The sequence below is a fragment of the Saccostrea echinata genome, unplaced genomic scaffold, assembly GCF_033153115.1.
Source record: "Saccostrea echinata isolate AGI-Se365-2 ecotype Australia unplaced genomic scaffold, CSIRO_AGI_Sech_v1 ptg000086l, whole genome shotgun sequence".
In the NCBI taxonomy this organism is placed as follows: domain Eukaryota; kingdom Metazoa; phylum Mollusca; class Bivalvia; order Ostreida; family Ostreidae; genus Saccostrea; species Saccostrea echinata.
This window is the reverse complement of record NW_026889835.1, coordinates 2,434,099-2,456,880: the sequence shown is the minus strand read 5'-3', so window position 1 is coordinate 2,456,880 and position 22,782 is coordinate 2,434,099. Positions and strand designations below refer to the sequence as shown.

Below are 22,782 nucleotides of genomic sequence, written 5' to 3'. Positions count from 1 at the left end.
TTATATGATTTCTAGAATGTTAGATTTCAGCCAGAGAACTAGGAATAATTCAGTTATATAATAAATTATAATTTGAAAATAAGAATCATTGATTCGAGAATGCATGGGCCGTAAAAATATAACTAAATATGCTGTTAACAATTTGTATAAGATAATGAGAAGGCAAAAATATTAATTTAAGCACATGCTCTGCTCTCGATGGGGTGTTACCACATTCCCATTACTGACATATGTACATGTATATTTGTCAAAAGATATCAATTAAAGTCAAAATTATAATTGAATCTTTAATGGTCTCAACAGTGATATTGTCAAATAACATTGACAATGAACCAAACCTGTATAAATATTTAAACAAGAAATGGTACAGTAAAAAAAATCTTTTTCTAACAAATATTTTGGTATCTTGTATATTCCACAAATGTGTTGCAGTGTTTGCAACAAGAAAGCACCTAAACTGTTTAATACTGTAATAACATGTTGCACAACTGACTCATTCCAGAAACAGCTAAATGTAAACTATAATGGTGGAAGGTGAAACAAAAAATGATTATCACATTAATCTTTGAGTATTTCATCGGTAGTTTCCATTTTAAAACTTTGTCAACTTATAACCCGCCTCTCCTCAGAAAATCCCCAAGCTTCATGACCTGTTCATTACAAACTTTGGCTTCATATCGCTCGTCCGTGATTGCAATAATCAGTAAGGTGAAGGTTTTACACACCGTGCAGCCGTCAAATTCTTTCCGGGCAAAAATTCCATTTTTTCCATCGGCCAGCCGTACGTCGTAAGTCTTTCCGTTGATGACGAGTCCGTTCCTCTGTAATAAGTCTGGGTAAGTCACAGCTTCGATAGCAACCTCGAGTTCCTTAGGGGATACCCAGAATCCCTCACTGCTGGTGATACGACGTTTGGTCCTCAGGTCATAAATTCCAATTTGACACGGAGCTGCTTCTACTAAATTATCCAAAATATAACTGTCCCACAATTTTAAGACATATTCCTCTGTAAGCGAGCTGTTTTCCAGCCTGGAAACCTCCATGATTATGTATATTTCACAAGTTATTTGTTTGTGTTCTTTACCATTAACAATAAATTTAAATGCCAGTAGAATTATTATTTGAGCCGATTGAATTCAGCATTTTAAAAAATTCAATGAAGTGGTAGGATAAATCGATAAATACCTGATATGCCACAAAGTTATCTTTTAAAAGGAGTATTTAGCAGCAAGGTAATACATATCCCTCAAACTCAGAGAGAGAGAGAGAGAGAGAAAGAGAGAGAGAGAGAGAGAGGACTAAAGTACTAATGTAACAACCAGGAGCTTTTAATGTAAGTAAATCAGAATAGACCTATTTTTGTCTTTATGGCGATTAAAAACTATAATGGTGGAAGGCTTAAAAAGGGTCTGTTTTAGGAAAGAAACAAAATTAAAAATTATTTATTCTATAAAATGAATTCATTGTGATTTTAATTAGAGTGGTAAGTGATCGATCACTTAATTATGTATATAAATATATTCTTTTCTCTCCAAGTTACGAAGTACGCAAAGATTTAGAAAAAAACACTCAAGAATTTCCCTCTTAGTCTTAACTGTAAAATCTGACTCCCAATGAAGATGAGATGTATGATTGTACATATCATTGTATTATATATTGTACATGTTGGATGTTAATCTCATCATTTTATGTACTAAGATGTATATGATTGTAAATATTATCTTTGAGATGTAAATCTCTTGACTTTAATAAATTGAACTGAACTGAGATATTTTTAAAGTAAAAAAAAACATTTATAGTAATTACACAGTACGTGTATTTACGGTATACCTTAAACATAATTTGTACGGTCTAGCATTCTCTCTCTCTCCTTTAGTGACAGCTTATATTTACAGCTCGCTGATAGCGATAAAGGTTAACTGGGTGGAACATAAGAAAGGGAAAAAAACATAACATCTGTATACTACTCTCTGTTTCTCATCTGATTTTTATGTTTCCAATAAACTGTACATAGAAATAAATAAATAAATAAAAATCAATGAAAAATAAAACGAGGCTTTGATTTCATTATTTAGTCGGTAACCCCAAAAAAGCAAGACCAGCTTTTGGTTTTCGATGATGATTTATCCTTTCGGCAAAAACAAGGGATGCCATCTATGTCATGTCATTTCCATGGAGTATTTTGCAGTCGGAGTATAAATCCTTCCCAGTGTTGTACAAATCTGTACTATTTTTTTTTTAAGTCACCTGAGTCACTCAGATGGCCTGTTGCTATCTGTTTTCGTCCGTCGTCGTGCGACGTGGGTTGTGTGTAGTGCGTCGTTCTTCGGTCGTAAACTTTTGAAATGTTCAGCTTCTCTTGAACCATTGAACCAATTTCAACCAATTTAATTGGTAAAGGGTACAAATATTCTGAATTTCATGGTTCCTGCCCTCCCCCCCCCCCGGGGGGGGGGGGCTTTAGGGGTGGGGCTAAACCATCAAAGTTAGTGTTATCTTTTTTAAAAAAAACTTCTTCTTTACATCAGGACATCAAGCAGTCAAATTGTTGACATGATTGTACATGTAATTAGCACTGAGTCCTCTACCAAAATTGTGAAATTCATGGTCCCAGGGTCATGGGTTCTGGAGTTTGGGTGGGGCTCTAATGAACATATAGTGAAAATGCATTGAAAATCTTCTCTCTCCCTGTATATAAAGCAGATAAATCAAGTGCATGATTATATTGATCAAGAGTGCCTCTTCCAAAATTGAAAAAATTGTGGCCCAGGGTCAAGGGTTCTGCGGGAAGGGGCTCTAATATTTACATAGTGATAGTGCGTTATTTCATTGAAAATCTTCTTCTCTGCTTCAGTGTATTAAACAAACAAACCAAGTCCATAATTATGATAAGCAAGGATGCCTCTTCAAAACTGTGAATTCCTTAGCCCCTGGATCAGGGGCTCTGGTGTTATAGTGGGGCTATGTTGAATCCCCCCCCCCCCCACACACACACACTCTTTGTTGCTTTAAGGTCGAGTACTGGCAATTTCGAGGAATCGGACAGTTTGTTTGTTTGTTGTTGTTTTTTTCTTTTTTTTTTTTGCTTGTCAGTTTTTTGGGACCTTGACCCCTCATATTTGTTGAGTACAGTATTAATCCGTTGATACGGGCCTGAGTAAAGGCAAGTAAGTCGATCAACTTTATGGTCAAACGACACGTTCCTCAAATATATGTTTTGTATCTCTTTGTATTACATCAAATCTTATTCACATTTGTCATTCTCTTGTGATTTCTAAAGTGGTTTCAATATGTTTTAAAAAATATGTACACCAAATATTGTGACATTGGCAATTCAAAAGATTACCCATAAGGATTATAAAAGAAATATCACTCTCTGGTATCTTGCCCAAATGTCTGATAAGATACACTGTACCCCAAATTTTGTGGGGAAACTTGTTCAAGTATCAATACTTCAGTGACAAATCGATCTTTGGGGGGGGGGGGGGGATTATATATATATTTTCGAGGAACGTGTCATCTGACCTTAAGATTTGTCAATGTGCACTAAATTATTTTGCTGATCCCTGATTATCCGGCCTATTTCTCTTGCTTTTGGGCAACATAGCTTCATTTATCAACTTGTTTTGTTTTATTTTATATTCAATCTATAGATCCTTTACAATGTTACATTATACTCAGGTGACCTTTAAGGCCTTTTGTTTTTTTCTCCCTCGTGTATAAACACTTGAAAGGTGTGTTCTTACCGAGTAAGTTACACATTTTAATATTTCGGAAAGTCACGTTTTACGTTTCAATTTTTTCTTCAATGTTGCTAAGTCTACATCCGTTTTGATTTTCATTTTATTTCACATCCCTGTTCCAAGAAGACTATTTATTTAGAGAAAATGCTGAAAATGAACGAGATCATTCCATAGATTTAATGATGAAAATATATGTAAACTATTTAAGGGAGTAATGAACTCAGAACAAAAGGCAGGCGACTCTCGTCAGCAGGTAAGTCACGAAATGAAAACAGAGGGGGAAAAACGGTTTACACCATCTGACAGCTGTATTCGACTGGAAGATTTATTTTGGACAGTTACAGGTTCCGAAAAATTGGAAATTACAATGTGTTGAATAATTTTTCATTTGGATGCTTAACACACTGACAACTTGTATTTTTATTTATTTATTTATTTTTTTGTTATTTTATTATTTTAGTCATTACTTTACCATTATCCCTCTCACTAGTCTCAGGTTGTGAACAATTGCCAAGGCCATCTTGAAAATAATATTTGTTTACCCTCTCACGACTCAAGGTAAAAAAAAAAATTGGGTCGGTAATAGGCATAAATTTTTTTCTAGAAAATGTCAACATACATGTTGATCAGATGAGAAATTTCAGGGATAAAAAGAAAAAAATAATTGTTTCATGGAGGTTAAAAAAAGTTTTTGGTTGGGCCATTTTTTGCCAGTTGGTTGAGGGAGGGAAAACAATTTTTTATTTTAAAGATGGCTCGAAAGGGAATATACATGTGATAAGTTTCAGACCAAAATGGCAAGTGGCGGATTCAGGGGTGAAGGGTTTACATCCCCCCCACCCACACACACTCCCAGCTCCATTTTTTTTTTGTTTTGCAAGTGTTATTTTAACAAAATATTGCATATAAGAGTTTGACTCTATCCAAATCCATTATTTTACACAATTTTGTATACAGCCACAATATACATGCAACTAGGAAATCGCTCTCTGCTTGAATGCACACAGAACACATGGATTTGTTTCAAGGTTCGGGGGAGGGAAGGGGTTAAAAATATTTTTCTTTTTCCATTAGTTTTCCCATTCAGTGAGACTTTCAGACTTTCTTATTTCACTAAAGCGCCCAACATGGGGTATGTTATTACAATGAAATTTTAACAATTGAACAATCAGTCTGTGAACAGTTAACATAATGAACCAGAGGATCTATGATTAATATACAGTACTGACAGTTGTTAGAAAATGTTCAATGTTATATGTTATGGGAAGTTTAGGTATGAAATGTTTTGAGAACTTTGCTAATCCTATTAGTTTATATATATATATATATATATATATATATATATATATATATATATATATATATATATATATATATATATATATATATATATATATATATATATCAGAAGTATTCATCAAATCATAAAGAGATATTGTGTTTGGATTCATAAAATATTGAAATTCTTGAGTTTTACCTAAGATATAAAGTTATCTCTCTTTCTTTTGATAAATAATTTATATTTTATGAAAATTGATGTAAGTATCTAATTAAAACTTAAAAATTGGAATATGATAACTTTTGAAAATTAACATGGTGATAGACAGCAAAACAAAACTATTGTTCAAAGTCATTTTTAATTTTATATTACATAATCATTTAGATGCATGAAAAAAAAATATATAGAATGCATTTCATTACTCAGAACAAATATCAATTTCTTACAGAATTCATACCCCCTCCCTTCATTTAATCACTCATTTCACTAGTTATCTCTGTGTGAAACTAGGAAGCAAAATAAATAAATAAGTATAAAGTAAGTTGTATCACTTAATGAAAACATTTCCTTAAAATAGTATGGATATTTATTTCCCTCCAATCCAGAAGTAAGATAAGAAGGAAATGGAGATTTTGAATGTATAAGCCAAATTCTGTATTTTAAGATATGTTTATCATAAAACAAATCTCCACAGAATTGATGATGAAAATGTTGTGTCTGAGTTCACTGTGAATTTTTCTGTTCTTGTATACTATATAAGGTCAACCTCACAAAGAAATTCCAGCCTTTCATATTTTACAAAATCTACTTCATGGATCTTGGAAAGGTAAATTACAGGAAAATACTAAATGAAGATACTGTTATAATTGACTCAACAAAGGGAGGGAGTTATTCTTTTCTTTTATGTAGTGTATTTTCAAATGTCTGTAAATAATGCTATTAAACTATATGAATGTAGTATAAATATATATGGTATATTCTTAATTTTCTTCAGTCAAGAACAAGAGATCAAGGCAATACCGTTCATCCTCATGGCAAAAAACCAAATAAAAGTAAACCCAAGCCTTTGTACTTCTGGGACTGTGCTGATGTGAACAAGTGGATGAAAAAATGGTGTGGTGCCCTCCATGAAAAATATGGAGAACTCTTTCTGCAGCAGGAAGTCACTGGTACGTCTTTGAACAACTCATCTTTAACAAATATATATTTACAGTCAGTTTAATTTTCTGTATGAAATGCAGCCTCCTATAACACGAACGAAACCTTGTCAGGGCATGGTAGAATACACAGTAGGTTCTACATACACTTTCAAAAGACTAGGAACACAAAAATGTATATTGTTTTGGCTCAGTTTAATTTAAAAACAATTACCCTATTAAATTGTTGTATGTTTGAAATTAATTTGTCAATTTTTTGCCTCAGAGTATTCATTTTCATTATTTAACTTAATTTCTATGTCAGAATGACTTTTATGTCTATTTACCTCACCAGTTCTGAAAGGCATTAAAGGATGACTGCACTTAAGGACATGAGAAATTTGCGACAAAATAAACTTTCAAAACAAGCATTTTTCTTTTCATTGCAAGAATGGTCAACATCCAGTCTACAACTTCATGTAATTACGTTTAATAAAAGTGTGTATTTATGAAGTTCAAATCTGTTTTCAAAGGCAGCGGTCATCACAATTTCTTGAATCTCCGTTCGATAATGAGGATGGCCACTTTTTTACTGACTTTATACATAGTCAGCGCAGTTTGTCTATGTTCTACGTTTAACAGTAGTTGTATATTTGCATAAATAATAATGTGTCAAAAGGAAAATAATAGACAAACATGCGCTCATGGTAAAAAAAGAAAAAAAACTGCTTCTTCTTACATTTGCTCTCTGTGTTGTAACCAAGGATTGTGACATGTTGAATATTATAATTCACCACGTGATTTCTTACCTCAGGTAACTTTGTGAATACTAAATTCCGTCACGTGACGTGTAAGGTAGCATGTTTTGTGCTAGCTAGGACATTGTGTTCGAACACGTTAAATCATCTGGCATTGATTATAAAATCTGCTTTAATTACATTGACGTGCTCATATTGTTGATTTCATTTTGAAACCTTTAATGTCAGTAGTGTATTTGTGCCACAACATGTCATTGTTATTTATCAAGTCTAATTTTAGACCCATTCTTACAATGTTAGCTCCACCTCTCATGCATATCTAATGTTCAGTCAAGGGCAGGTTAGTGTAAATTCCCTACATTTGGAAAGCAGTAAGGAAAAAAAACATTGAATCATTTTATTGTATCACAGTCTAAAATCATTTTAAGATTTAAATTTGGTTACAAATTGACAGGATTCTTTCATAAACATACAAAAGTGAAATAAGGTTTAGATATAAAAGCAACAGAAGCAACCGAAAAAGACCCAAAAACAGGTGTTAAGTGCAGTCATCCTTTATAACTAGAATGTTCCAAGGAACGCATGTGTCACCTGCTTTGTAGCTTCATTAAAGGTGTAAACAAATCTAAGTGTAGTTAGCTAATAGTTCATGCAGGAAAATAAATCCATGTATAAGACTGCAATAGAATCTGACAGTCAAAGAAAATATTATTCCCAACCCTCAAATGAATAATTAAATTGAAATTATTATAAATAATTATTTATCATTTTACATTAATTAAAACATGATTCAAATTCTTTACTCCTATTGTCAGTCTACACAATCCATTGTGGGATACCGATCCAGATGTATTTTCATAGTATTTAAATATAAGTTTGTGTGGTAACTGAATTTCATACTGTTTCAAAGTACAGTATCATGAGTTCATAAATGTATAAATGCTAATTATCAAAATTCTGTCTCTCAAAATTCAGAAGACATAAACTGTCTGGGGTATTTTTTGCAAAGTAGGTCAGTGGTCAAGGTCAAGTGGATTGTAATGCTGGTATTTTTCGTAAAGTCTTATCAAAAATAGTGCACATGCTAAATAGCATAGACTTACATAACATGCTGTATATTGGCAATATTAACTATTCTGTAAAAGGTCAAAGGTCACAAGGTTGGTAACCATGGCAATTCACAAGCCATAGTGCCAAGCAATATATGTGCAAAATATCAAATCCATACCTCTTACAGTTCTTGAGATACAAGGTGTGACAGATGGACAGACAGACGCGGGGGAAAGTGATCCCTAAGTGTTGCTCTACTCTGCAGGCAACACAACAGAGATGAATGAAATTAATATTTATGAACAGAGTAAATTAGAAAATGTAAATAAAGCATTGAATTCTTGTTTTTTGGATGTTGTCAGTCATATAACAACACCTGTCCTTGACAAATTATCACACAACACTAATGTGTGGTATTTGTTGGCACAGCCAGGTGCTGTTATATGACCGACAACATCCAATAATAAGAATTAAATGCTTAATTAGAGACATTTAGTGAAATACTTGGCATGTATGGCATCAATGAACGTTCAGATCCCAATTAGTTGTTTGTTTAAAGGGCATGGATTTAAAATGATAGTATTCCTATGAAAATTTTCATATTCAGCATCCATGGCCATTTTGGATGTAATTAGGTCAATTAATGCAGAGAAATGTGGCAGTTAGACAGATTCAATCGCTGGTGGCCAGATAGCTCAGTTGGTAGAGCACCTGACTGGAGATTCAGGGGGCCTGGGTTCGAATCCTTGTCATTCCATTGCAATTTTCTCCTCTCCTGTTACAGAAAATTTGAATATTTCTGGTTTTAATATGTGATTTTATGTTTTTTATATACATTATTTATATTTGTATTTATTCATATTTGTAATTTGTAATTTACAGATGAAGGTAATTGACAATTAGTACATGTACTAAACAGCTGTGTTAAATAGTTAGTTTTTTAAGTACAGGTCCACGTAACAATCAGGCAGCCTATATATTAAAGGTGATACATGGGGGTTCTCAGAAATTAATGATTTTTCACCCACAGTTTTTTCTTGGTCTATAAGCCGTGTATGTGGAAGGAAAAATATTTTGGGTCATTGTTACTATGGAAACCTGGACAAAGAAATTTCCCTAGCAACCGCCCAATTTTTCTTTCTAGATTGACGAAATTTCACTCATTTTGAAGGCTTTATACGTAACGTATATATAGTGATTTTTTCTCTTATTTAGTGCAGTAAGAAAGATACATTTTTAAAGCGTTCTGTCAATATAATAAAAAAAAATTACATTCTCTAATATATTTGCTATAGACACAGGTAAAGATACATGTTTCCCATTTTTTGCTGATTCAGCATTTTGCTTGATTTTAGCAAAAATCAAGTCAATTTTATTCATTTCACCATCTTAATACAACTGTTTCATCTATTTCATGTAAAACCACTGGAAAGCCTCTCTTAGAATTTGAAATAAAAAGTTTTGCAAATTTGAAAATTCCTATCTGTTGCTAAGCAACAAAAATGGATGGTTTGATTAATTAAAAAAGGAGAAAATGAAAAGCATTGCAAGAAAAATCGAATAAATTGTAATCATTGAGTACCAAAAACAAATTTTAAAATAGTAAAATATACAGTATTCTTCCTTGTATACTAAAGATTATTTTACAATAAGTTTTCTCCATAGCAACAGCAAATTTTCCTTAGCAACGAAGCATTGAAATTTATTTATAGCACATATTCATCTAATTTTTTAAAAAGATTATCTGATTCTTATTGTTGAATTGCTATTGCCCAGAATCGACATTGTCAAACTGGTTTTTTCAAAGGTATTTTTGAGTTAATTCATCCATAGCAACAGAACTTGTCTACATAGCAACAAATATATTTTATAAAGAATCAGTATGTAGCAATTCTTCAACAAAAATCTTTGTCTTTAAAGGATGTTTACTAGGCAAAAACATTCTACTTAAGTGGGAATGAATATTACTTACTTGACTTATGACTGTGGTATTTTTTTCACTTTGAAATAGTAAATCAATAACCTATTTTTCATGCTAGTGGCTTATTGAGACTCTAGAGTCTTAAAATTTCTTGCAAATTCCTGAAAATTTTGCATCATGACTAATATTTGCAACGAAAACTGGATAGTCTTACTTTTGATAAGTTTAAAAAAAAAACAGTAATCTCGTAATAAAAAAAATTAGATTTTTGATAAGGTCTACTTGTGACAATGCAGACCTGGTGAGGTATTGGTTTACCGAGGCCGAAGGCTGAGGTTAATCAGTTCCTGACAAAGTCCGTATAGTAACAAGTAGACCTAACAAGTAGAAGTCAATAACTGTATTTTAAAGTATCAGGATTTTCTTTTTTTTTTTTTTTTTTTTTTTTTTTTTACATTTTTCACAATCCACCTATTTTCTTCATCAAATATATATTAACGCCCATAATATACTTAGTATTTTGTTTTGCAGCAAGATATCATAATTATTTTTCAACAGTTTAAACTGTTTAACAAAGGTGGAAAATAGTATATTAAACTATAAATATTCAAACCATTTACTTATAAGGAGTTTACACGGTTCGGTACTGGAGTCTGTGCGCAATTTGACTGGCAGATAAAAATGTAAGCAAAGCTATCAAGATTGGCTAAGACAGAAAACCTAAATAAACAAACTCTTTGTAGCGAGACTTCTGTCTCCTGAATTACAAGATAAAAAAACTTATTTTGATGAAATTACTATATATGTAATAAGTTATAATGAGATACTAACTCATGAACAAGATAACTAATTTATTATTAAAAAAAATGACTAACTCGTTGAAACGTTTTAACAAGATAACAAACTCGTTGTAACGAGACTACTAACTCCTGGAGAATGAGATTTAAAAATTATTATAATATGATACCAAATCTTTATAAAAGCAAGATAGGAAATTCATTTTATTGGGGTAACTAATTCATTATTTAAGGAATGACTTTAATAGCTACTCCAGTTATACTGTACGGTACATGTATAACCTGCGTTGGGACAGTTTTCGCTTTATAAACCGTGAAGCGGTTAAAAAAAGCGTAAACTGTTCCAACCCAGGTTATACCAGTGTAACTTGGGCAGCTATTAATTAAATTCATTTCTGATAATTTAATTTTCCAATTAAGGCAATTTTCCTTAAGAAATGCCTTCAAATTAAGCATATTTTAAAAGTACATCAAGCCAAATAATACGTTTTTGGCGTAGGTCATTGTGACGTAGGCAACATATGTTATACGGTATAAACTACATCTTTTATTCTATCAAATGACGTGTTACAACCAGAATTAAATTATTACGAGATAACTAACTCTCGATTTTTATTATTTACTAGTCTAGTTATGACAGGATATTTACATGTAATAACTAAAAAATATTTTTGATATAACGAGCTTAATGAAAAAATAAAAGAAATACACAGAAAAATAGTGTCAGTCTTGTTTCATGAAATAAACAATTAAAGTTTGTGCTTTAACTGTAATCTAAGCTTGTTTTATATCTCCAAGTTGGTTCAATATGCAAGAGATGCTCTAGGTACGAATAATTTCTAAAAGGAGGCAAGCTACTGACAAACAAGTTGATGAAATAAGAATATCAACAGTCTTGTTTATAGTCATAGTTTCGCAAGTTCTATGGTCGATACAATGACTTTGTCAGCAAATGCAATCTATCTTTGAATTGTATGCTGACTGAACCCATTCATAGTAATTTTTTATTGATTATACCCTTAATTCCTTTGTAAAAATAGATCTCCTGTTATGGCGCCTCTATTCTCCTGGGTGGTCATGATTTGAAAAAAAAATTAAATTAACATTAACTGAGGATGCTTTTATATTTTTATGACCAATCATGGCTTTGTTGGTCTTGTGAATAATTTAAGATTTTCCCTTTGTCTTCATATTTAAAACTTTGATCGCCCATTGTGGCCCCGCCCTACCCCCGGGGTTATGATTTGAACAAGATTTGTTTTTTTAAATGATGCCATTAATTTTTCACAAAATCATCATAATATCCCTTTGGAAGAAGGTGTGTCCCTTCATCTGAACAAACTTGAATCCCCTTTACTCAAGGGTACTTTGTGGCTAGTTTGGTTGAAATTGGCCCAGTGGTTCTTGAGAGGTAGATGAAAACGTGAAAAGTTTACAATTACAACGACGACAGACGTCGGACTCTTTTTGATCAGAAAAGCTCACTTGAGCCTTCGCTCAGGTTAGCTAAAAATCCTTAGCATGACAAATTTCAAATTGGTTCCCCTAAGAAAAAGGATGATCGTTGTTGATTCTGAGGTCACAATGTCAAAGTCAAGGGTAAAAGAAAAATAACCCAGAGAAGAATTTTTTTTCATTTCCAGCCAGTGATCTCGAGCTTGGAGGAATGATCTTTATTCAATATGAGGACACACCCTCCGATCATTAGCAAGCTCTGTTTCAAGTAAAGCTACAAGTGAAACACCATTACAAAGTTGGAGTTCAGACAAGCATTTAATATGTTTTCGTCAGTGACCTTGAACTTGCCAAAACCTACATGGGTCAGGGTCATGAATTACCTACGGTCAAAAGCATTCTCTGTACAATGTATAAGCCTATTAACTCTCAATTACAAAGTTAAAGGACAAACCAGAATTTTATACTTTCTGTAAGTGAACTTGAACTTGCGCGCAAAAATGGGTTTGGGTTAAGGTCGGCTTTACTCTTAGGTCAAAAGCAATCTTTGTACCAAGTATGAGCTTCCAGTAATTCTCCATTATATAGTTTTTCTGCCAGTGAATACGAACTTGCTGGAATGACCTAGGGTCAAGGTCAACAAACACTCTTTGATCATCAGCAAATTTTATTTCATGTATGAGCTTCCAGAGATTCGCTGTTACAAAATCACTTATTACCCAGATACTTATAAAAATTTTCACCAAATGACCTTGAACTAATCAAAATGGCTTTGGGTCAAGGTCTTAACACACTTAGGTCAACAAAGCTATTACTGAACAAAGTATGAACATCCAATGATTCCCCATTACAAAGTTTTGGACTGGGCAACAACTTTTATACACCTTTTTTGCCAGTGACCTTGAACATGCTGCCATGACCTTGTGTCAAGGGCATGGCACCTCCTTGGGTCATAAGCAATCTCTGTACGAAGTATGAGCTTCCAGTGTTTTTCAAGTTATAGCGAGAAGATTGCATGGACGGAAGGACACACAGTAAAGGGATTTCTGTATAACACACACCCCAACCCCCCAACTCCCCAAGCCCCAAACTTTGTTTATGTGGGATATTTGAATATTTGTTACAATTTCAATAGCATAGGAAGATTCAACAAAAAAGTAGAAGAGCCAGTCAGACTGCACAAATTCAGTTGTACTGCAAAAATGTAATATAAATATTTTTAAAAACTTTCATGAATACATGTTTGTGCTAAATATTACTTTCCTTGCCTTGTTGCTAAGGAAAATTTTCTGTTGCCATGGGAGATGGAAATTTTTTTTAATTTAGGAATGACTCTAACTCTTGGCCAAATTATTCGAGTATAACCTGGTTTGGGTCAGTTTACGCTTTATAATCCGCGAATTATAAAACAGCGTAAACTGACCCAAACCAGGTTATACTCGAATAATTTGGCCAAGAATTCGAGTCATTCCTTATAATTTAATTTTAAAATCATTAAATAACTATGGGTGTAAAATTTCGTTACTTTTTATTAGTTCAAATTTGCCGCTCAATAATACAACCATAGTAACGGAAGTAACAAAGTTAAAGGACAAACCAGAATTTTATACTTTCTGTAAGTGAACTTGAACTTGCGCGCAAAAATGGGTTTGGGTTAAGGTCGGCTTTACTCTTAGGTCAAAACAATCTTTGTACCAAGTATGAGCTTCCAGTAATTCTCCATTATATAGTTTTTCTGCCAGTGAATACGCACTTGCTGGAATGACCTAGGGTCAAGGTCAACAAACACTCTTTGATCATCAGCAAATTTTATTTCATGTATGAGCTTCCAGAGATTCGCTGTTACAAAATCACTTATATGTATGATTTATAATTTAATTTTAAAATCATTAAATAACTATGGGTGTAAAATTTCGTTACTTTTTATTAGTTCAAATTTGCCGCTCAATAATACAACCATAGTATAATCCGCGGATTATAAAACAGCGTAAACTGACCCAAACCAGGTTATACTCGAATAATTTGGCCAAGAATTCGAGTCATTCCTTATAATTTAATTTTAAAATCATTAAATAACTATGGGTGTAAAATTTCGTTACTTATTATTAGTTCAAATTTGCCGCTCAATAATACAACCATAGTAACGGAAGTAACGGAAGTGATGGGAATCGAGGGGAGGTAAAAACTGATGCATAGGCATAGCAGCCATGTTGTTTGGTTACATGTGGTAAGATCGAATTATTATTTGAATTTAAAGGTACATTTATTAAATCTGGAATTTTCCATGAATCCCGAGGACTGGAAATGAGAGGATTGTATGGATACAGATAATTCAGCTGGTTGTCAGGGGGGGGTGTCCCCATACCAAACCAGGTTATACAGAAATAATTTGTGTTCCTTTTTGGATATTAACCAATCAGAGGCTAGAATACAAACAAAATTAAATTATTTGCATTTAGTTTACACAGAAGAATATTGTATATATTCTTTTAAAATTTGTTTTTGGTATCCAATGATTACAATATAAACATTTGTTTTTATTGACCTTTTGAATTCTGCCTACTCGTGCCCATGCGGACTTTGTCAGGAACTGATTAACCTCAGCCTTCGGCCTCGGTCAATCAATACCTCACCAGTTCTGTATTTTCACAACATCAAAAGTCAAATTTTTTTTATCAAAAGATTACTGTTTTTTTATAACTTGTCAGAAGTTAGACTATCCAATTTTCGATGCAAATATTGGTCATGATGCAAAATTTTCAGGAATTTGCAAGAAATTTTAAGACTCTAGAGTCTCAATTGGCCACTGGCATGAAAAATAGGTCATTGATTTACTATTTCAAAGTGAAATAAATACCACAGTCATAAGTCAAATAAATGATCTTTCATTCCATAAGTAAAAATGTTTTTGCCTAGTAAACATCCTTTAAAGACACAAATTTTGTTAAGGAATTGCTACATACTGATTCCTTATAAAATACATTTGTTGCTATGTAGACAAGTTCTGTTGCTATGGATGAATTAACTTTAAAAAATACTTTTTAAAAAACCAGTTTGACAATGTCGATTCTGGGCAATAGCAATCCAACAATAAGAATCAGATAATCTTTTTAAAAAATTAGATGAATATGTGCTATAAATAACTTTCAATGCTTTGTTGCTAAGGAAAATTTGCTGTTGCTATGGAGATAGCTTATTGTAAAATAATCTTTAGTATACAAGGAAGAATATTGAATATTTTATTAGTTTAAAATTTGTGTATTTGGTACTCAATGATTACAATTTATACGATTTTTCCTCCAATGTTTTACAATTATCCCTTTTTGATTAATCAAACCATCCATTTCTGTTGCTTAGCAACAGAGAGGAATTTTCAAATTTGCAAAACTTTTTATTTCAAATTCTTAGAGAAGCTTTCCTGTAGTTTTACATGAAATAGATGAAACAGTTGTATTAAGATGGTGAAATGAATAATATTGACTTGATTTTTGCTAAAAATCAAGCAAAATGCTGAATCAGCAAAAAATGGGAAACATGTATCTTTACCTGTGTCTATAGCAAATATATTAGAGAATGTAATTTCTTTTTATTACATTGACAGAACGCTTTAAAAATGTATCTTTCTTACTGCACTAAATAAGAGAAAAAATCACTATATATACGTTACGTATAAAGCCTTCAAAATGAGTGAAATTTCGTCAATCTAGAAAGAAAAATTGGGCGGTTGCTAGGGAAATTTCTTTGTCCAGGTTTCCATAGTAACAATGACCCAAAATATTTTTCCTTCCACATACACGGCTTATAGCCCAAGAAAAACCTGTGAGTGAAAAATCATTAATTTCTGAATACCCTTTGTATCACCTCCTGCCTGATTGTTACATGGACCTGTACTTAAAAGTTGTACAATATTTCCACAGGAAGAACACTGATAAGGATGAATGAAATTAAGCTCGAGAAAATTGGGATAGTAAATCCAGATCACAGGTATACTTCTGACATTTTATGATGTTGAATGTGTATTTCCTGAAATTCTAAACACAAGTTTGTTTGTAATAAATTATCATATACAAGAAATAAATCATTGAAATTTTACATTACAGAAGAGAATTAATGCAGCAAATAATAAGACAAAGATTGAAACATGAAATGACAGATTTAAAGAATATGGACCAAGAAGGTAATTTTCTAGCAAGCATTTAACAAAATTAATTATGACATATATGAAAATGTTAATCACAGTAATAAAAGTACTAGGGCATTTACATTTGTTAAAGTAAATTTGACTTGGTATATCTTTGAAATTGTAAATACTTGTGCCAAATGATGTCACGTGCCAAAAAAGCATAATACTAGTATTGGTGTCATATTTATAACCAGTTTTAGTTTTATGACCTAACCAGATCTGTAATCTCAAATGACCCTATCTGATCACTCATTGTCTGGTGTTCACCTGTCTGTGGTCCATCTGTAAATTTTACACAACATAGACTTCATCTCTAGAACTACAAAGCTAGTTTCATCTAAGTTCATTGAATTTACATGATGCATGTAATCCATGTACATATGGAAAAAAAGTCTTAAAATAATTTTCTCAGAAACAGCAAGGCCTTAATAGTATTGATATTGAAGCATCCTCATTTGTGGACTTAAGTTCAGTTAATACATGCTCCCTTGGGGATAGAGGGTCACAATATAGGATCAACATTTCTTCATGGGAATACAAGGGGGAACATTATGCCAGTGGGCCTCTTGTATTAAATAAAGGCATGTCGATTTTTGAAATTTGCACAAGACTGTAGACTTTGAAATGTGTTTAATATGGAGTATTATTGTAAGTGAGTGGATAAACAGGCATACTTTGAAAACTGTATTTGAATGAGGGTTAATAAAGGCTAAGCCTTCAGTGTGCTATATTTAATGCTATATTGGAATAAAAGATAAAATGAATAAAATGAAAAAAAGATATAATTTTAGCTAACCTGAGCTGAAAGATCAAGTGAGCATTTTATGTTCAAAGTTTGACTGGTGTCTGTCTGTCTGTAAACTTCTGACATTTTCAACTTCTCCTCCAAAACCAAAGGGCCAGTTTGAATCATATCTGCCACAAAGCATCTTTGGGTAAAGAGTAAAGGGAATTATTAAAACTTGTTCAAATGCAGAGTCATGCCCCCTTTCAAGGGGAAATTATTAAGAATTGGTGAAATTTTGGTGGCATGTTTAAAAATCTTGTTAAGAACCACTGGGCCCATAAAAATTATATGAAAGCTTCCTGACATAATGTGGTTTCAAGTTTGTACAAATCATGAACACCTCCCCCCCCCCCCCCCCCCCCCCACATTTTGCTTCATTGTAAGCATAATTCCTTATATCCATCACAACTTTTGCCAGACCTTATCATCTTGATCTTGAAGTTCCATGCAGTTTAAGAAACTTAACTTTTGGCTGTAACTTTTATTAATTAAATAATTTAAATCTTTTTTGTATGATGGACAGTCAAGACAGTAATCATTTGCCATAAATAATTGCATCCCACCCACTAAGACAACGAAAGCAGGGATCTAAACTTCTCTGAATTTGCTTGTTTGTCTCTGTTTATTATACATTGTACAATATTCTGAAATTATATACACTGATGATTAGCTGTGGCACTTATTATAATGATGGATTTGTTACATAATTTGTATCTAATATTTTGACAGGAACAGGATTTGCACAAAGCAGATACCAGTCCATCAAGGAAAAAGACAAGGACAAACATGTGGAAAACAATCACAGCTAGCTTCCTTAAACTTTAGGAAAATTAAAACTAGTCATATTGAAGGCCATAAAGTCATGTACATTCAGTGTGAATCTTAAAATTATACGTACAATTTAGCATTTTGAAAATGTTTCAGCATAATTCACAAATATGTTTGCAAGTCTGGTACTTGATTGATTTATGAACTATTTTCATGATGGTTTGAAAAGTCATGACTGTTGTCATTTATTTTGTTAATTTATCCACATTATTTCTAACAAAAACAATCATAAAGCAGATTTTGATGACAGTTTCTGTATATTTTTAGCTGTTCCACACTTCCTGGCTTAATTAGTATATGAGCACAACCATGATGTCCCTCAGTGGAATTTTTTAATGAAAATACCCATAACATTTTTATGTTGCAAAGGAGAGCTGTGAAAACATAAAACGTGATATCCATTTGAAGTCTCTACCATATGACTTAATTGAAATAGGATGGAAGTGCATTCATATCATAGCTTTCGCTTAGAACTGGCTAGTACTTAATAATTAGTGACATTAAATTAGCTTCCTTATCAAGTTTTGGAAACTTAAAAAATAAGTATCGTGGCAATACCTCTACAGCATTGTTTGAATTTGTGTCAGATACATTTAAGGAAAAAGTGGAAAAGTTTAGGACAGTTGATAAGGTCCTCATTACAATGACAACAGTTCTAGTCTGTAAAACCAAAGATGTACAATCAGAAGCTCTAGTCTTACAAAATGGCAATTCTTCTCTGTTTGTCACTTATTACATCAAGCTACAATAGATTCCACTCTTTAAGATTAACAAACATATTTTTCCCAAAGTAACCATTACATTTAACAAAGATATTTTTCCTAAAGTAACTATTATATTTAATAAAGATAATTTCCCCAAAGTAATCATTACAATTAACATGTACATTTTGCCTAAAATTACCAAAAAGTTTTTCATTTCATATGAAATATGGTTGTAATTTTCTTCTTTTAGTGATAGAATGTTGTGAGTTTACCATAATTTCATGGATTTTGAAAATTTTTATGTTTATAGTGCAATTCATGAAGGCATTTTTCATTTATGAATTTCTAGGTATCTACATAGTTAATGTTATAGGATTCTTTGAATAAGAAGATTTCTTTCCTTTTAGATTCCTTACCCAAGTCCTATATTTTTAGCTCACCTGAGCAGGTTAGTTTTTCTAACAAAATTTGTTCATTGTCTGTTGGCATTGTGAATGTTTCACATTTTCATCTTCTTCTCCTGAACCAATGGGCCAATTTTAACCAAAATTGGCACAAAGTATCCTTTGGTGTAGAGGATTCCAGTTTTTCAAATGAAAGCCCATGCCCCATTCCAAGGGGAGATAATAATGAAAAAGCAAATATAGAGTGGGGTTATATAAAAATCTTCTCAAGAACCACCAGGCCAAATGAAATGATTCTTATGTGAAACTTCCTGACCTAGTGTTTATTAAAGTTTGTTCAAATCATGGCCCAAGGGAAAGGGTGGAACCATAATGGGTGATCAAAGTTTGACATATGGAATATATAGGAAACAATCCTCAAAAACTTTTTTTTCTTATGAGCAGCAGGGCTTGACTCTCTTATTAATGTACAAGCAGCAAGCATTGTCAGGTAATGCAGATTCAAGTTTTTTTTTTAGATCATGGCTCCTGGGGTAAGATGGGACCACAGTAGGAGATCGAAGTTTACATAAAAATATATAGAAAAACATCTTCACAAGAATGGAGGGGCCATGATGAATTAATTATATTGATATGCAAACATCCTGAGGTGCAGTTGAAGTTTGCTTAAATCATGCCCCTTCCTCTCCCCTCCCCAACTGGGTAGATTGAGGCCACAGTATAGGGTATCAAAGTTTTACATGGGAATATATAGAAAAAAGAAATCTTTAAAAAGCTTCTTGTAAAAACATTAGGGCCATATTTTTTTATTATATGCAAGCATTCTCAGGTAGTGTATATTGAAGTTTGTTTAAATTATGACCCCTGGGGACAAAGGATGGGGCCATAATAGAAGATCAAAGTTTAAAAGTTTACATGATATATACCTGTATATAAAATGTTCTGAAGAACAACAGGGCAAAGGTCACTCATGTGAGTGTTGTGGCCCATGGGCCTCTTGTTTTTGAAATAGTACCAAGGCTGTTGCCTACAAACAAAAGAAATAATCATATTTTATCTTCACTCTTGGTTAAAAATCCCTCACATCCAGACCCATTTACTGAGTTCTGTAGAATGAAAATATTGTGCCCTTGAATATAAGACATAATGCATATATAATTTTTTTTTAAATTATCAAGGCAAGTTTAACAGACTTGGATCAGTTTCAGTTTATCATGATGAAAAACAGTGTATTGGGGTTTAGTGTATATGCACTAAGGAATAATTTGATATACTGTTGAATCTTCATTGATTTGAGAGGGATCAATGTTTGCTAGTTTTGCAAGTCCCTTACCAAGGATTTATGATAGCTTTGACAATTAATGTATCTGTTAATTGAATATTCTGTATACAGAGTACTTACAAAATTACATCCCTACAGACCAGTAAAATTTTACCCACAAACCTTAACCCTTTAAACATTCCTCAAAGAAAAAAGTTGTAAATATGGTACGTTAAAAGGTGTATGTAATCATTTTTATAGGCAAAATGTCTAAAGACATGTACATTAAAAATTGAATTTGTAAGATGTACTTCATTTCTACATATGTTTACCTGTATTCTCTTTATTATAAATGCATAATCAGTCTATAAGTTTTGTACATCTATAACAGAATATGATTTTGTATCACATTTTTGACATATAAAATCTATTAACAAATATATGCAAGATGCAAGATTTTTTTGTTAATTTTATGCAGATAATACTGTAAACCAACTATTATTTGCGTGATCTTTTATTCGCGATTTGTCAGTTTGAAATCAATCCGCGACAATTTTTGCAATTGAGATAACATTTTCTACAAATACAAAGCAAAATAAATGGTTCACGGCAATTAATATTCACGAGTTAAAGAAGGTCGCGAAACTCAAGGATATTTCTCGCACACGAATAAAAGTTGGTTTACAGTAGATGGGATAATGTTCACTTCTAGTGGACAAATCTAATTGACAGAATATCTGTTGTGATGAGTGTAGAGTATACAATTCTGATTCACTGTTGATGTAAACCTCTCTTTTTAGTTCCACTTCAGTGACTGTAGATCAAAAAGTTTGCTATTGCATCTAGAAGTACCTATTTTGAGCCCAGTTATGTCAGCATTTTATTTCCTTTTTAAGCTCTCTGCAGCAACTGATATGTGAATTTCCATTTCGATTGTATATACTGGATGTATCTTCTAAATAGTGCTGGTTATTTATTAAATTCTTTAAATTATCCCACTCAAAGCCCTCTACCACTTCTCTATGGTGAGCAGGGGAAAAAACAGAAATACTATATATTTGAAAATGTGACAGACCAAACCAGACCTTGAGACCATAAACTGAGAACAGACTTAAGTCAAAATTTTGATTTTGAATATCTTCAGTTAAAATTAACTAATATGCATGAAAATTTGCAGGTTAATTTGTATAATACACAAGTTCAAACTCAAGTTGAAAATTTTGTGTCATCGTCATATTTATCTAAAAAAAATATATTGATTTGAAATTTTAACATAAGTCTATTCTCAGTTTATGGTAATGGAGCCAGGATTTGAACCTGCACTCCCTTAATCATTAGGTTCTCTACCAACTGAGCTATTTTGCCACTTGTGATTGAACCTGTCTGACCACCACATTCCTCCCTCCTTAAAGGTCGTTGCCCCAAAGACACCAACTCAAGCTCTTCTCTAGCAGGTTTTTCACCTGTCATTTCCTGGGCATGGTCAAGGCACCAAATGTAACCTATGAGGAGAAAAATGGATGGATCAGACCAGGATTTGAACCCAGGGCCACCTGAACCACTGCATTTTTAGATCTATTACTGGTCAGAGACCAGAAGAGATTCTGTGATAGTAAGGTGTCTGTCTGTAATTTGTTTGTTGTTTAACATTCCTCTCAAGAATTTTTCACTCATATGGAGACGCCACCACTTGCCGGTGGAGAGCTGCAAATTTTGACCTATGCTCGGCACTTAGGGCCATTGAGCAGTGAAGAATCTTTTTCGTGCCAGCATCTACTGTGACACGGGACCTCAGTTTATATGGTGTCATCCAACGGACCGGTCTTCATGTCCCACAGTGAGATTCGAACCTGCGACGTACGATCAACTCATTACTCCGCGATTCCAGAGCAGATTCTCTACCACTGCGCCACACGGGCAACATGTCCATCTGTAAACGATTTTTCAAAATGCTCCTCCTACAGTTTTGGTCTGATTTTAATATAACTTGGCATGCAAGTAGACTACACTGAGATACATAATTCTCTGTATTGTTTTTTTTTTTATTTTGATGTTACCATGGTTTCTCAAAATAACAATGTCTGTAAAATTCTTTCAAAAGGCTACTCCTCCTATAGTTTTAGTCTGATTGCAACAAATCTTTGCACAAAATGAGACTAAACCAAGGATCATGATTCTATTTATTGCTGTTGCTAAGTTTCAAGTCTAAATACTACTTTTCTCTTCCTTTGTTTTTAGTACAAACCAGTAGAGCTACAGTTTGTCACAGACTTCTGGTTTGACCTAATTACGCTCTACAACTTAAATGCCAAATCTCCCGACTTAGGAAGTTTCGGTTTTAAAATTATTGCAAAGAAAAATGAAGCATTACAAATGTTAAGGATTCAGGGTTTTCTGGAGAAAAAAAGGTTTAATACATGTGTTTTTTCACTTATGAAATAGTGATTGAGAGTGATCTCCTCTGTAGAATTCTCCA

The 22,782-nt window shown here is 32.8% G+C and overlaps 2 protein-coding genes across 2 annotated transcripts; one reads left to right on the top strand and one right to left on the bottom strand.

The window, feature by feature from the left end:
* Positions 1-301: 301 nt before the first annotated feature.
* LOC133177097 (profilin-4-like) lies at positions 302-1,109 on the bottom strand. Its single transcript, XM_061312191.1, has one exon. It carries the CDS (start codon positions 1,041-1,043, stop codon positions 609-611), a length of 435 nt encoding a protein of 144 aa, XP_061168175.1. The 5' UTR covers positions 1,044-1,109; the 3' UTR covers positions 302-608.
* Positions 1,110-3,830: 2,721 nt separating this feature from the next.
* LOC133177134 (protein aveugle-like) lies at positions 3,831-20,676 on the top strand. The gene is made up of 5 exons (XM_061312238.1): positions 3,831-3,996; positions 6,017-6,191; positions 16,057-16,123; positions 16,240-16,316; positions 17,839-20,676. Exons 1-5 carry the CDS (start codon positions 3,958-3,960, stop codon positions 17,916-17,918), a joined length of 438 nt encoding a protein of 145 aa, XP_061168222.1. The 5' UTR covers positions 3,831-3,957; the 3' UTR covers positions 17,919-20,676.
* Positions 20,677-22,782: the final 2,106 nt, after the last annotated feature.